This window comes from Sander lucioperca, chromosome 10 (genome assembly GCF_008315115.2).
Source record: "Sander lucioperca isolate FBNREF2018 chromosome 10, SLUC_FBN_1.2, whole genome shotgun sequence".
NCBI lineage: Eukaryota > Metazoa > Chordata > Actinopteri > Perciformes > Percidae > Sander > Sander lucioperca.
This window is the reverse complement of record NC_050182.1, coordinates 30,889,861-30,905,997: the sequence shown is the minus strand read 5'-3', so window position 1 is coordinate 30,905,997 and position 16,137 is coordinate 30,889,861. Positions and strand designations below refer to the sequence as shown.

The following is a 16,137-nucleotide window of genomic DNA, read 5'->3' as shown; positions in this document are numbered from 1 at the left end:
GAAGCCACTCCAGTGCAAAGAGCAGTGCAGGACAGGGTTTTTATTCAAATATACTTTGTAAGTACAAAATATGTCACATAATCACACAAGTATGGTTTTCATAATTACCAAGCGAATGAAAAAATAAATCTGATGAATGAAATACTTAATGAGGACAGGGAAACATTGACTAAATCCTGATTTTATTGCTTATTGGTACATTTTATGTTACTTAACTTTTTGCAAACGGATACTCACTGATCCCCTTAACACTGATGGATCGACAGATGTTGAAATGCTACTGTAGCATTACTAGTTGATTTCTACAGTGTGTTCCTGGACGTAGACAATATAGTGGTGAGTGTTTTCTCCCTGAGTGAGGACTGTCAGAGCCTCCAGGCCGTGTGCGTCCTCCACCACCATCACCTGGTTACCGACTAGACCCCCCTCTGCATTCACCACCATCAGCTGGTTGCTGCAGTTACCAACTTCCTGCTCATCAGCCACCTGCAACTTCAGTCACAACTCAACATCAACATTTTCTTGTAACAACTGATGAATTACTGAGTATGTGATGTGGTGTTGTTTACCTGTTGTACGACGGTAACAGTGCCTGGAGCCATGGCGACCATGGAGGTGACGGCGTCGTGAGTCTCGGAACTGAATTCGGTAATCTGCTGGATATTAACTGAACACAAGAGACACGCATGTATTGTGATGTGTCACATAGTACATTATGCAAGCACTTTCCCCAATTATTTGTGGGAAAATAATTTTAAAAAATTGTCTGTATCCACTGTATGTTTATCACTGTTGTTGTTACCATTGTCCTGTAGGGCTGCTACAGGTTCTTCCGTTAGCTGCTCTTCATCCTCCACAGGCACGTACTGGGCCTCTACTGTCTCCCCCACCTGGTTATTCATACATATGGCGGAGATTGTACTATACTGAAAATACTAGCTTTGACAAAGAAAAACAACTCATACTTATACTAAATGCTAACATGATTGAGCTAGCAAGATTTTAAGCGTGATTTCTGCTTCTGATATTGTGGCAGCAGTTTTTAAGTTTCTAAATCAGAAATATAATTTTTAATGACAAGAGATTGGGACAGAAACAAGACAAAGAGTCTCCAGCCATGCTAGTAGCTCTGTGTGGCTGTACTTAGGTACATTGGTGCTTTGAGCTTAATGCTAATGTTAGCATGCAAACATGCTCACAATGATAATGCTATCATGTTGAACCTAGCAGGTATAATGTTTACCATGTTAACTATCTTAGTTTAGCATGTTAGCATTTTCTAATTAGCACTAAACACAATGTACATCTGAGGCTGATGGGAATGCCATTAGTTTTGAAAGTATTTGGTCTATTAGTCAAAATTAAATTATGATCTGATGATGTCATAATTTCAGGGTGTCACCAAAGAGGCAATACGTCCTGAGGGGAACATGAATTTTTGTGCCAAATTTTGTGCCAATCAATAGTCAATATATGGTATTTTAGTCTGGACCATAGTGGTGGACCAACCGACATTGCCATCCCCAGAGTCATGTCACTAGCATGGCTAAAAATAACCCAATGCTTTTTTTCCACTGTATCTAGTCTGTGTATGTGTATACTGTTTACCTCCCAGGTGCCTTCCACTACTTTCAGGCTGTGTTTGCTCTTCAGGTGGCGGTTCAGCTCCCACTTGGTGCCATAAACAAATTCACATTCAGGACACTTCATACCACCTAAACACAGGCACACACAAAAGCTATGTTAGGTTGTGCTAAACACACTTTTTGTTCTGTACTGCGACAAGCCTAAAGCAATATTAAATTATTAATTATTAATACATTATTAATTAAGGGTCTTCACCATAATGCCAACCATACTTTAACAATCTGTACGTAATACAAATGTCCTACTGTAGTAAAATGTGACATTAAAGAACATGAAAAGTCTGGACATGGCAGTATGAGAGCAGAGATCAGACCTTGCTGTTTCAGAGCATCAGGGTTAGGCAGTCCAGGTCCGGCATTCTGATATTTCTGATCTGGGTGTTTCATGTTGTAGTGTCGCTTCAGGGGACCAGCGATGTTGCAGGAGTAGTGGCAGTGGGCACAGCGAAATGGCTACATAGATAGATAAAAACACACACAAGTTAATGCAAATACAATATCTGTAAAACTAGATTACATTTATTATTGTAAACAACAATGTTGTTCAATCATGTTGTCAACACAATGACATGACATCATGAGTACAGCTTTTGTGTGTGTGTGTGTGTGTGTGTGTGTGTGTGTGTGTGTGTGTGTGTGGTTTATCTGTGTTTTAAGCCCCTGACGTCTCGGCACCTAACGTTAGGGTTAGGTGCCTTGAAGTCAACAGTTGCAGCGCTGCCTGGAAGGAGACATTTGGGGCTTAAAACACCATTGTGTGTGTGTGTGTGTGTGTGTGTGTGTGTGTGTGTGTGTGCGTGTGTGCGTGTGTGCGTGCGTGCGTGTGTGTGTGTGTGTTTGCGCGCGCGCCTGTGCATTTATTCTGACCTTAAACTCAGCGTGTTGCTCCATGTGTCTGAGCAAGGAAGGTTTGGAGACCGAGGTGAAGTCACACTCCGAACATTGAAACCGCTTCCCTGAACAAACCAAAAAATATTATATATAGATCATCGCTTTGCACTTACTCAAATTACGTCCAGTCAAGCAGAATACTTGGGACATACAATAATCAATTATAACATGGATAATAATAAATAAATAAATAATACATACCTTCATCGGTGTGGCTCAGTCTGTGGCTTTTGAGCGTGACTTTAGATTTGAACTTTTTACCGCACAGATCACAGAGGTGACTTCTCTCTGTGTTGTGTCGGTTCATGTGAGTCTTCAGGTTGCTTCTACTGCGGCCTGCATAGTCACACACACTGCAGACATATGGCTTCAAACCTACACACACGGAGACACACGCAAACAAAAGAAAAAGCACATGAGACAGCAACAAAATGCTAAAAAAGAAAATAATAAAACGTTTTGTTTACAATTGTAATTACAATATTTGTAGATTAATAAAAGAACATAAACATAACATAAACAGCTAGAAAGTTACAGTAAAATAACTATATTAAGTGCATAAGTGTGTTATTAGTCCACCACCTTGTGATTGATATGTGCCTACATGTTTTCTATGGGTGAGTGTTGTATGGGCGCAGCCAGCAGTGAGCTAGGAAGTGTAGCAAAATCTTGTGACAAAGTGGCAGAAAGTGTCAAGAAAACAAAGCCAGATAAACTGCTGAAAAACACAATCAGCATACTATGCATTGCAGGGTTTTTTGGCTGTGCTCTCTGAGACCTTCATCAACAGCTGTGCTGGATTTATGTCTGCCAGCTTCCTCAGCCTCAGCACAGATGTAACTTCAAGGTAAACAGGAAGGGTTTAAGCAGGGACTGATGGGAAGAGGAATAGACTAACAATTCACTTCCTCAAAACAAAACATTGTACATTACAGCTGATGTGCACATAGTTAACGTATTAAACGAGTGTGGGAACCAGAGGGTCGCCGGTTCAGGCCTGTACGGTAGTATAGAGTGCGGACTGGCAGCTGGAGAGGTGCCAGTCTGCCTCCTGGGCCCTACCGAGGTGGCCTTCAGCAAGGCACCAAACCCCCAAACTGCACCAGGAGCGCCATACCATGGTTGCCCCTTCGATACTCTGCGATTTGCTTGTATGTGCTGTGTGTATAATAAAAAGGGATTTGCAAAAGATACATTTGAACTGTCTATTATCTTGTGGATTGTGTGGACTGACAAAATTAATTAAGTAAACAACTTCAGCACATATTCATTAGCAGTAATTTTAGCAGCCCCACATTACTCATTAGATTCTCAGATAAACAAACATATAGCGTAGCAAAAGTTTTGACCAAGAGATTATTGCAGGAGAAAAAACAGTCTCATAACTTTCGTGTAACTTCTGCCTATCTTCATTGCCAGATTTAAATTTTTTATCTTTGAGATAAAGCCAGCAGCATACACGCAGATGATTTGGTTTGTTTGTGCTCTCATCATTTCACAAGTAACTTGACCAACGGGCCAATTTCCTTCTACAACGTCTGGAGTGTGTTTTCAGTCTAGTCCATCGTCCTGGAAGGCAGCCAGGAGAAAGAGAGACAGATGGAAGCTAAGATCACAAAGTAATCAAGCAGTGAAATACTGTGCATTTGGTCACTCGTGGGCCCAGATGTGTTTCTCCACACTTGTGCTGTGTGTGTATGTGTTTGCCTGTGTTGAGATTAGATGAATATCTCACCTTGGTGGGCCCAGATGTGCCTCTGAAAGTCACTGCTGTTCTTCAGGAAATAGGAGTCACAGTAGGGGCACTTCTCTGCGCGCTGCACCATCAGTCCTTTACCCTGCATAGGTAGCGTGTCTGTCCAACACACAAAATGAAATCGCAACCTTGGACATTTTCTTGAACTTGGCTATGTAACTAACTATTTATTTCAGTCATATGCAATACAGTAAGCACAGTGGAGAATGAACAAAATACCCACGCTGATTTAAAGGACAGCTTTGAAATTGAACTTTTTAGAGAACAAACATCAAAAGGTAGTGTGTGCATGTTTTGTGTATGTCTGTAGATATATTTGTGTATTCTTTACCAGGGTGGGATGTTTTGATGTGGTGTTTTAGTCTGTGTTCTGGATAGCTGTTCTGGCAGACAGGACAAGTCAAGCTCTTCCCCTGTAAACAACAGAAGAGTCAATGTTTGCATCCGTCACAGTAAAAATGGGTAAAACAGTGAAGGTCTTCCCCTGATTAAAGCTCAGATATAAAATCATTAGGGCGGCATGAATGATCTTTTTCGTTAACTTAATTTTTCTACTAATTTAACAAATGTAAAAAGCTACCTTGAATACATGCATAATGCAAATGCATTACATTTTAATGCAAATAAACTAAAATGTTGATCAAACAAATTGATCTAAACTTGCATTGAGGTAAACAATACATTAGGGTGGGTAGGGTAAGGTAGAAGACTGGTTACCTGTTCCTGGTGTGTCTTCAAATGGGCCTGAAGTTTGTATTTGTCAGGTGTGGTGTATTTACAGCCGAGATTCGAACAAGGCAGTAGCAAGCCGCTGTGCTTCTGGATCTGGTGCCGCTTTAAAGAGCTTTTGGTGATGGACGAGTAGCTACACTTTGAACAGTAATGCGAGTGCTCCTTGGTGTGTGTGCGTACATGGACGTTATAGTGGACTTTGTACCAGAACAGTTTACCTGTGCAGCAAAAAAAGACACGATTTAACACTCTAGCCAGATAGAGGAAAAGCTAATAGAGGTGTCACGGTTCTCATTTTCGATTTAAACATTTTTTTTTCAACAGGGAGGGCAATGCCACAGTAAGAGCCACTAGATGGCAGAAGGGTACTACAACAAAAAAATTAGTTTTTCAGAGTTCACAGGGCGCAGTTGATTCCACCATTAGTTTAACTAGGTGCACCTGAAGGCACCATGGAGTCCCTTCGGCACAACTCACTCACACAGAAGGCAAAATGTTGCCACACAGCTGAAAGCAAAGGGGCAGGGGCCATGGTGTCTGGAAAAGTCAAGCTGTAGGCTACCGGTAAGCTACGTTACCCTGGGTTTATAGCTGCATGCTACCAGCCGGTAAGCTACACTGTGTCTGCTGTTGTTTATTTCTTTGGACGTGCGCGAGTAGGGAGGGTGGAGAAAGAAAAAAATACTGGGGATCGATTTTCGATTTAAAAACAAAATCGTGACACCCCTGAGTAAAAAATCACATGTAATATAAAGCAAAATTAAACTAAATAAATAAAATAACAGGACAAAATAAAACCAGCCTTCTCGAGGGAGTTTCATCATCTCACCACAGTATTGACATTCCAAGTCTCCGTAAATTTTCCTGAGTCGTTGGAAAGACTCCATATTGAGCCGAGTCTTCTGAAGAGTTGAGAACACCTGCTGGAACGCACTCTGATGCAAAACCTCCAACACCTACCAGCAATAAACAAAGAACAAGTCAGACTGCCAGGAGCAAAGCTGAGGAGAAGGTCTACCTCAAGAGAAGATGAAAAGATGACTTAAAGTAGAATTCCTCTAAAGAATTATGTATTTTAGACACAGATTAAATAGTTCTGATTAAATAATAAGACTGCATCATAATCTTCATTACGTGCAATCGTTGCCTGTTATCGCCCTTTCTATATATAGAGAAGAACATTACTTTGGATGGATAATCAGACATGGATGACATAATTCCGATATGTCTTGTAATGTAAAAGATTATATACACTAATTATTGGCTTTTTAGTGCTGAAAATTAATCAGCAGCAATCGATTAACCATTAAGTCATTTTCTTAAGTACATCTTAATATTCTCTCGTTTGAAATTCTGGAACATTAAATGATTTGAGATTTGATTTGATTAAAATGATTTAAAGAAATTAAATATCTTTGGGTTTTGGATTGTTGGATGGACAAAATAAGACAAAGGCCAGACAATTCATCGTTAGTGGGAGTCCTAGCTGATATTATTGTGTACCTGGGACTAATTTACCGTTTCTGATTGTGGAGTTTGTTTATCTTCCACAGGAGGTGCTGAAGGTGTCTGTGTGTTCTCGTCAGCTGGGTGTTTATTTTCTTGAGTCCTGTCCTCCAAGTGGGGGGTGTGACTGCTCTCTGGTGTATCATCTCCAGCTGCTGCGGTGCATGTGTCCACCGTGCTGTCCTGTGACTTCTCCCCAGCTGTTGCTTCATCTTGTCTGTCAGATGGAGTTGTGGTTTCTGTAGAAATAGCTTGATGGGGCAGTTCTTGGGAATCTTGCTGTGCACTTCTGTTCTCTAATTCTCCTTCTTTCCGCTGCATTTCTTCTGCACTTTCACCCTGAGATTTAGCTTGTTCTTCCTCTTTCTCTTGCTCCACATCTTCACTTGCTGCTACTTTCAGCTGCTCCCCTTCCCCATCTCGCCACTCCTCCCCTCCTACACCATCTCTTCTACCCCCCTCTCTTGTCCTCTCATCTTCCCCATCCTGCTCTATCCTTAGCTCTTCCTCCATCCCATTATCTGGATCGTCTCTCTCCTCATCCCCCCACATGCCTCCTCCGTGCTGTATCAGATAGTAGCTGTTGTTGATGCAGTCGGTGAAGGCCTGCCCCTGGTCCAGCTCGGGGTGAGACTCTTTCAAGTGACTCTTCAGTCTCTGAGAGCTGACAAACTTCCCGTCACACACACAGCACACGTATAGGAAGAGGTGCTTCCTGACATGAGCAGCGAGGGTGGCCATCTTGGTTGCAGCATGGTCACAGAGGAGGCAGGCGAAGGGACGCTGGGGCCCGTGGACCAACAGGTGGCGCTCCCGCTCCAGCTGGTTCTTAAAGCGGCGGTTACAGGTGGGACAGTGGTAGAGGAGCTGTCTGAGGCCCTGACGAGTCTTTAACCTAGACCAGATAAACAGATTTAGAAGGGCAGGCATGTCCGATGGTAGATGGGATGGTAAAATAATGTAGATAATGAAGTAGAGCTGGGCAATATATCGATATTGTATCGATATGGTGATATGAGACTAGATATTGTCTTAGATTTTGGATATCGTAATATCGCAATATGGCATAAGTGTTGCTTTTCCTGGTTTTACAGGCTGCATTACAGTAAAGTGATGTCATTTTCTGAACTTACCAGACTGTTGTAACTGTTCTATTATTTGCCTTTACCCACTTAGTCATTATATACATATTACTGATGATTATTTATCAAAAATCTCCCAGCCCTATAATGAAGCTCAAACCTCAGCTGTTGGTAGCTCTGGGAGACAGCAGGGTCTTTCAGGTTATGTCGTTTCTCCATGTGTTTAAGCAAGTTCTTTACATCGGAGTATTTTTTCTCACAGAAGCTGCAGTGCTGCTTCACCTTTAAATGGACTCGCTCTATGTGGACCTGCATTACCAGAAATACAGAATTACTGCTGCAACCAGAAAAAAAGCCCTGACCATTGATCTAATCTATTTGAGTGTGGAAACCAGAATCACAACATACTTTGCATTGTGTCTCTAAGCTTGCATGTTAGTTTTAATTATTAGGGGTGCACGATTCAGAAAATGTCACGATTCGATTCAATATCAATTTTTAGACTCACGATTCGATTCAAAATAGGTTTTCGATTCAAAAACGATTCTCGATTCAAAAAACGATTCACAATATGTAAATGTAGTTACTTTTCCCATGTGATTGCAGTAAACATACAATAAAAAAAATAAAAAAAAGCAATCGATTTTTGGAATTCTATGAATCAATTTTGAATCAGTAGAGCTTGATACGCGATTTGAATATGAATCGATTTTTTTGCACACCCCTATTAATTATACTGAGGATATAACAGTGCTACAAATAACATCAATACCAGTAATTAAGTAATAACAACACCTTGAGGTGTCCTGGGCTGAGACAGTTGAAAGGACAGTGCTGACAGCTGAACTTCTCTCCTGTGTGCTTCCTCAGGTGAACATTCAGGTTGGCTTTGAAGGGAAAGGAAGGTAAGAAAGTAAGCAACTTTTACAGGCTTTTTAATAGTTTGTAACTGCAAGTTTTATGATTTTGTTATTTAAAGATTCCAGAAGGTACCCTGGTCTGCTATAGGTTTTACAAATACTTCCAGTAATTCCGTGTTGCTTGTTTGTAACTATTGATATTTCCCAATTTCCTCATGGGGAGCATTAAATACTTATCCATTCTTATTGATTATAATAGCTATTAGCAGTAATTGCAAAGGCACCTGATTACACATTTAAAGGAGGAGTTAAGACAAAATATCTCTACAGCCCTCTTTCACCAAGGATCCAACATGGGACACTGAAATAAAATGGTTAAAAGCAACACAAAGAAACAGCACCAATGTTTAATGGCATTGCTTCAATGTTGTACAAACAAAAACTTCACATGAAATCCTACGAATAGGGGCATGTGGTGGTTAAGACGGATGCCATATAACCTGGGACCCGTCATACCCACCCCTCTCTCTCCCCCTGTTTCCCATCAGCACCTTTGATTTACACAAACTTCAAAATATAAATTGTAACTTTAACAACTCGATTCATTTCACTTTTAATAATCAAGCTTAAAAGTGTCTGTGTGGCCTCGAGAACAGTGAGCCTGGATTTACCTTTGATGGCTGATGCGTAGTCACAGTGTGGACACTGGAACGGTTTTTCCTGGGTGTGTGTTCTGAGGTGGGCCACCAGCGAGTGTCTGAATTTAAAGATCTTATTACAGAACTCACAGGCAAAGATCTTCAACTGGCTCTGAAGTAAACTGGGAGACAGAGAGTAACAATATTACAATTACCAGTTGACCAATATATTGTAGTTACTATGGTGGCAGTAGAGATTGCTGTTGATGTTGCTAACAAAATAGACAAAATTCTTCGACTGACTTTAGGCTGCTCGGATAACAACATTAGCAATAAGGAAGCAAACTAAATAAACTTTTAACTACTCAAAAAAAAACAAAACAGGAAAAACAAAGTCAGACATATCTTTTCTGTTAGATTGTTACATTAGAAGCAGATTTAGTTACAGTAGGGTTTAGCCTGTAGTTTACAAAGGAGCATTTAGCTACACTTAACCACCACACTTAACCGCCAAAGCTACAACTACTATAAAATAAATTCTATGTTAATACATTTAATAAAAATATTCATACAGTACTTGGTAGCATCTTGCTTGATAGAATATTCCTGGAAGCCTCTGCTGGCTGCTACTGTTTTTGTTGTTGTTGTTGTTGTTGTTGTGGAGGTCGGGTTAGAACTACGAGTAGAAAACAAAGGGATCAGACCACTGACAGGAGATAACATCGATAGATCAGACTGCTGCTAGCACAAACTAGCAGGACCTTTACAACATTATTTATGCATGCATTTGACAAACTAACTCCCGTTGTCAGATTGTCTGTATGAAGCGATCTGCTTATTACCATCAATTATGTATTACATTCAAAGAATTATAGAAGAGATGGACATTTTCTATTATATTACCTCGGCACCTGATCTGTTTTAGGGTCACCCTCGCAGGCAGTGGCTCCACTTGCAAGGTCTTGACATGACCGACTCTGGAAGACTGCAGACTGCCCAGACAAATTCAATAAATAAACCCATATACTATTAGCACTCACAGATCAACTCAAATCAAATCAATATTAGATAATAACTAATACATGAAAAAAGAGACACACACTGCAACATTGTATCACAGAACCATCTCATTTAAAACTCAGTTGAAATGCTAATATGCTAAAACATTTTAGAAATAATGTGTTTTTATTTTGCATTTGAGCCCACATCCTTTTTTTATAGCAATTATGTCTTTGAAATACGTTTCCATAGAAACTACTCACAAAAAGGTCTCTGCACTATCCTGAGTTACTGGGACACTGTTCCTGAAAAACGATGTAATTTTTCACTGTTGTGAGCACAACTAATGGAATTCTATACAGCGTTATTCTATTGGGATGGAGACATAAATCTCAGAGATATCTCAAAACCTGGGCAAATAAACTCCAGGTTGTCTGCCAGGCTAAATACTACAAGAGGTAAGTGAGAAATACATTTTACAATTTAGGTGAATGTTTGTGTGTATTCCTGTGCTTACCTGAGGTTGAGCTTGTGTGGCTGAAGACTCTGTTTCTGCTGAATTGTCCTCTACTGGAACCATTGTAGAAACACCTGTTGAATGAAAGGTTAACATACTTATTCAATTCAATTCGATTCAAATAACCCAAATTGTCCCAGAAGAGGAATTAAAAGGCACAAAGAGTAGTACATAAAAGGACAATTCACAGATACAGTACAACTATGAATGAATAGATAAATTAATAAATAATAATGCATTGCGTAATGCTGTGCATTCTAAAGTGCTAAAGATCATAAAGTCATTACAACCATAATTAACAAGGTGCTGTGGTGCAGTTCTTAATTTTGAATCAGGGGTGTGGTTGGGCTGGTGGGTAGCGGTGCTGGATCATAAATATTTCTTCTACAGCAGTCGATGTTAGCCAAAATGTGAATGCTAGCCCAACAAAAACGCTCCTAAGGACAAACCTGGAAGTGTTTTATCTTCTGTCAGAACAACACTGATGACCGATTTTTTGTTTCCCGTTGCGTTTTTGCGTTGCGTCCCGTTTCGGTTGGTTCTCGGGGGTCTGAAGCTGCCCACGTCTACAAGCAGGGAAGAAGAAAAGGTCAAACTGCTAAGATCATTAATCTTTCACATTTCATCACAAATTACCCAAGAACATGCCTGTCTGAGAAGAGAAAGAATTTGTTCACTCTCTGTGCGGTAAAATCATGGAACGAGCTTCCAGAAGAAGTTGTGCGTTCCCCTTCAGTTAATTCTTTTAAGAATAGGTTGGATGGCCCTTAGTACAGCTAACAAATGTATAGCTATGCATTGGAAAGATGTATTACCACCTACATTTGCTAGATGGACGAATGAACTGGTATTATGCATACCAAGTGAAAAGATTATGTATAATTTGAAGGGTAAACCTGGAGAGTTTCAAAAGATCTGGGGTGGTTTTCTAGCATATGTGGACATGGTGCCCACAATACAATAATTCTTTTATATTTACACAATGTCAGGTGATGGTTAAACATGCTAATACAACATTTGGTGCGGTTTCTAGCTTTATTTTTTGTTTGTTTTATATTTCTTTTCTACCTATCCCTGCTAGGCACCTCCCTTCTGCAACAGTTTTGTTTTAGGCTTATTTTGTTTTTGCTCGTTTGTTTTATGTTATACTGAAGGCTAGTATTCACTCTCTTTTTTTTACTTGGTACACACTCTGTAAGAATGTATGGTCGGACCCGTAGGGGTGGAGTGAGTGGGAGGGAGGGAGGGAGGGAGGGATGGGCTGGTCTGGTGTCTACTTGATATATTGTTGTACAATATCCCTTTTCTCAGCTCTAGGGTTGTTATATAAAAAATTCAATAAAGATATTGTTGAAAAAAAAATAGGTTGGATGCATTTTGCCTGTCAAAAGGTATACTGTATAATTATAAAGCTTGTCAGTAATTTATGTAACTTATTTATGAATTTGAGAAAATTTCAATCATGAAATTAATGTGTTTTATGAAAACAACATGTTAAAATGTAAATATATATATATTTTTGTTTTGTGTTGCTTGAGTCTGGAATAGAGGATTTTATATCCTGTACCAGAATTTTTTTCAATAAATTGTAATATTAAAGCAGCAATTAGATGTCCCTCTTGGTAAGAATTAATTTGAAGAAATCATGTACTGAACTTAAACCTTATACCTTTTTCTCTCATGAGTCCTGGTCTCGCTGGGTTTTGTTGCATCTGGTTTGGATCTGTTCCCCCAGGATCCAAACTTCCAGAAGCCTCAACTCCTGCTCCACCACAGATGCTCCCTGAAAATGATTATTATGTCTGTTAAATTGCCAAGACCTTCTGTACTTTTTCCCAACATCTGTAGTTAAGGCAGATGTATTGAATGATCTATAATTATTGGAAGGATAATTCCAAACGTTCTCCTTCAGTTCACCCCAAATTTGAATGCCTCTTTGGCACACATTCACTTTTCTATCGCAGATTTGTTTCACTCCTCACCATTCTCCTCTTCTTCGTCCTCGTCAACTTCCTCTTCTCTCAGGCAGATGTGTTTAAGGATCTGTCGTCTGTTGCTGAACGAGCGATGGCAGTCTCTACATTCCAGCCCCAACATCCCGTCATTGCTTTCGGCTAGCAGAGGAAGAGTCAGTATGCCGTGTGCAGGAAACACAGTTTGTGTAGAATATTTACAGAAATCACTAACAAAAACAAGTTCACTTGAAAAAAATAAAACTCATGGTTTAAATGCCTACACAACAATTTAGTGACTTTTAAGAAAAGTTAGGTTACCAACCAGGCAAAAGCCAGTTGCCCAAAACCCTTTATACTGTAAAATTGGCTATAAACTTTAAGCAAGCGTCTTCTCTCATGCAGAAGTTACTTATCATGTCTTCTGCATGAAAAAGAAAGAATTATGGAATACATATAATTGGCAACAACACTACCTTGTATTGAGCTACATTGTCTGTCTCCCTCCTCCTTATTGCCTTCTTCTTCTCTTTGAACATTATCCTCCTGAGAAAGGGTAGAGTCGGTCATGCACTCTGTCAAATCTGTGCGCGTCTTCTTGGTAGAGCCTTTCGGTCGTCCTCGTTTTCGCTTCACTGGGCTCTCTGTGGGCCAACAACACAGCAGAACAGATAAGAAGATAACGCAGTGTTTTTTCAATTAATAGATCCCACTAAGAGACCAAAACAAACCATGAGCTTATCCTACAAACACTTATTTTCTGTGTAGCAAAAGCCGTACTAATGTAGCTTATGCCGTGTGTCATAGAACTCCATTGTACAGCAATCTCCCAGACACAATCAAAAACAGAGAAGAGTTAGAGTGTTGCACTGACCGGCATATTCCTGTGTAGTATAATGTTTATTTGTTCTTCATTCTTAATTAATTGTTCACATTTTTTTATTTGCTTGGTATTTTAATTATCTTCTAATTAACTTTGACTTGATTATCAGTCCAAGAATATTAGTACAGTTAAGTACTGTATTGGACTCAAGCCCCTATCAAATATATTGTACAAATTCATCGTCCAATTCATCCCCAAATTAGTGAACATAGTGATAATTATTATGCAATAGAAAGTGTGGTTTGTTTGTTTTTACATGATTTACTGACAGCAATGCTGGCAATTACCAGCTAATCATTACTGGCTAATCTGACCTGTCAGCGTCTCCACAGGCTCTCCTACAAGAGGCTGCAGAGCAATGATGATGTCATCAGGAGGCTCCTGCTGGGGGTGCAGTTGGGAGCAATGGGCCAGCAGCTGAGAGCGACTGGGAGAGAAGAGGTTGCACAGCCGACACATGAACACAGAACCAGCTGGGGAGACAAAGAGAAAAAAAGGTGGCAGATCAAGAGGCAGTGAGAGGAGGAAAAAAAACAGGAAAAAAGAGAGTGAGATAGATTAACATTATATGTCTGAGCAAATTTTGTTATTTGTTATTTATTTGGATTATCCCCCATTTTCCAGCCTCCCCCCTTCACCCATCTGCAACATCTCATAGAAACTGGTCTTTCTTTGTGAGAGAATGTATTTAATCTAGTGTCAAAGAGACATACGTATGAATGAAAACTGCTTTAACTAGTTTCACTATAGCACAATCCTAATCTGCATTATTCAAAGTTTGTTTGTTTCTGTGGATGTCAATGTTGAAATTGTTAACATTGTTTCCTTTTTTCCCCCCTTCTCTTCTGTTTAATTTTACTTTCAATACTGTACATGCAACCGGAGTCAAAGGTAGGGAGAAAATAAGGGAAATAGAAGGGAAGGAGTGTGCCATACTTTATTGCTTATATGCAGTTCAATGATAGGTAATGGAGGACGGCATGTATGTCTACAGGAAACATTTGTGATTGAAAGATTCTTTAAAATGAATTATTTTCAACCGGTTGTTTTGTTGATTTCATTCCACATCTAACAGAGCATGCTGTTGGGGCTCAATAAAATAATAGGAGCTATTATTCAACACAGCTCCTTGTTCCCACCTGTTGAACATTGAGGGGCATTTAACAGTAAACAGGACCCAGACCCACAATAATATATACTATATAATACTATAATATATTAATATATAATATTAAATATCAACAATTCATCAGCATTTCCTTTTCAAGTGGATGCAATTTACGTATTTGGATGTTAATTCATAGGATATGGCAATTGCTGAAACATCACAGCTTTATTTAACAGCAGCATCCAGAAGACTAACATGAGGCAGTTCTTCGGTCCATCCACAGTTATCTTGAATATTGTTAATGTTTTAACTCCTTGATATGTTTTTTGTTTTTTTGTGTGAAATTGACTATGTTCCTTATGAAATGAAGCAATGAAAATATGAGCTAGCGTTGATTTTGAGTGCTGATCCGTTGATACATTTCCTTTTTAACTAAGGTCGATAAGCTGTCTTTGTCCACACAATCTGATGCTGTATGAAAACCTTCATTATTAATCAGCCACATCATTGAGCTTCGGGGCTAACATTCGCAGGACTGACACTTGTGCCTTCAAAAGCTGTCGACTATTAAAGACACTCTCTACAGACTACTTATACCGGTATCGCAGAACAAAAAGTCTGTAAATAATGTCCTCAGCGAGAATAAAAAATAAAACACTCTGAAAATTAGCACACTAACAAAACACGTTTGTTTATTTTGATTTGGCCCAAACCAACATGAAATCCCGACAAACATATTCGAGTTGAAGCTAGCCCAAATTCTTACCCGTTTTTTGTCCATCCATTTCTCCAGCGTCTAAACAACAAAAGAATACTAATTTATCAAGTGATTTGAGGCAATATACGGCTAAATATAACCACTGAATTTGTATTTAAAGCCTAATTTTACATTACGCACAAAGAAATTTCTGTCGAATCTGCCCATGGATGAATCTGCCACACAAGTCCATCCAATCAGCGGAAGTGGACCGGACACAGTGATACTGTAGCTGGTCTAGCAGCGCCCTATGCGGCGGGAGGACTGTACTGCGGCTGAGAAAGGAACTGCAGCAGTTTTCTTTAAAGAATTTCTTTTTGCCAATGATTTCTTTTACATAACATCTTTAATATGTTGACCATTGTGTCAGCAGGCATCAACACTGTTGCCATATACTTGTAGTTGTTTAGTTGAAGTTGTGGGAGTAATACAGTGTGTGTGAGTAATACTTGTTTTAATGTAACATTTATGGTGGTCACATGGTGCAACAAATACAGACCATGTAAAAAAATCAGGGTAATAGGACTGTAAAAAAAGTTGTTTTTTTAAATGGCTCCTTACAGGACAATGGCTAAATTATGGCTAAAAATGTCTGATACTAACATTTATTCAACTAGAAAATCATTACAAGAATTTTGTGGTAACCATGGGATTTTAAGAATACATTATAATTTTACAGGCTAAAATCAAAGTAATCATAAGGTCAATAAATGATTTGGGAGTGTTGCCGAATTATTGTCATAAAAATAGAGATAAAGAATAGACATGACACAGTTTTAATATTGCAGATTACAGAAAGAATAGCTCCTA

The 16,137-nt window shown here is 39.4% G+C and overlaps 1 protein-coding gene across 5 annotated transcripts; it reads right to left on the bottom strand.

Annotated features, from left to right (window-relative positions):
• Positions 1 to 25: 25 nt before the first annotated feature.
• Positions 26 to 15,560, bottom strand: LOC116049238 (zinc finger protein ZFAT). Of its 5 annotated transcripts, XM_036005870.1 has the most exons (26): positions 15,469 to 15,560; positions 15,337 to 15,366; positions 13,777 to 13,935; positions 13,056 to 13,223; positions 12,610 to 12,741; positions 12,297 to 12,410; positions 11,077 to 11,193; positions 10,628 to 10,701; positions 10,015 to 10,103; positions 9,689 to 9,787; positions 9,145 to 9,293; positions 8,409 to 8,500; positions 7,774 to 7,922; positions 6,719 to 7,426; positions 6,183 to 6,189; positions 5,855 to 5,981; positions 5,011 to 5,243; positions 4,625 to 4,706; positions 4,273 to 4,392; positions 2,739 to 2,912; positions 2,514 to 2,602; positions 1,961 to 2,099; positions 1,609 to 1,715; positions 803 to 890; positions 570 to 667; positions 240 to 492 (listed from the first exon to the last, which is right to left on the bottom strand). In XM_036005870.1, the coding sequence occupies exons 1-26, from the start codon at positions 15,518 to 15,520 to the stop codon at positions 292 to 294; spliced, it is 3,597 nt and encodes a 1,198-aa protein (XP_035861763.1). In that variant the 5' UTR covers positions 15,521 to 15,560; the 3' UTR covers positions 240 to 291. The 5 variants fall into 5 exon arrangements, with proteins under 5 accessions (XP_031154569.1, XP_035861763.1, XP_031154566.1 ...); XM_031298706.2 differs by lacking the exon at positions 6,183 to 6,189 and having other exon boundaries at positions 6,544 to 7,426; XM_031298708.2 differs by lacking the exon at positions 6,183 to 6,189 and having other exon boundaries at positions 275 to 486; positions 6,544 to 7,426.
• Positions 15,561 to 16,137: the final 577 nt, after the last annotated feature.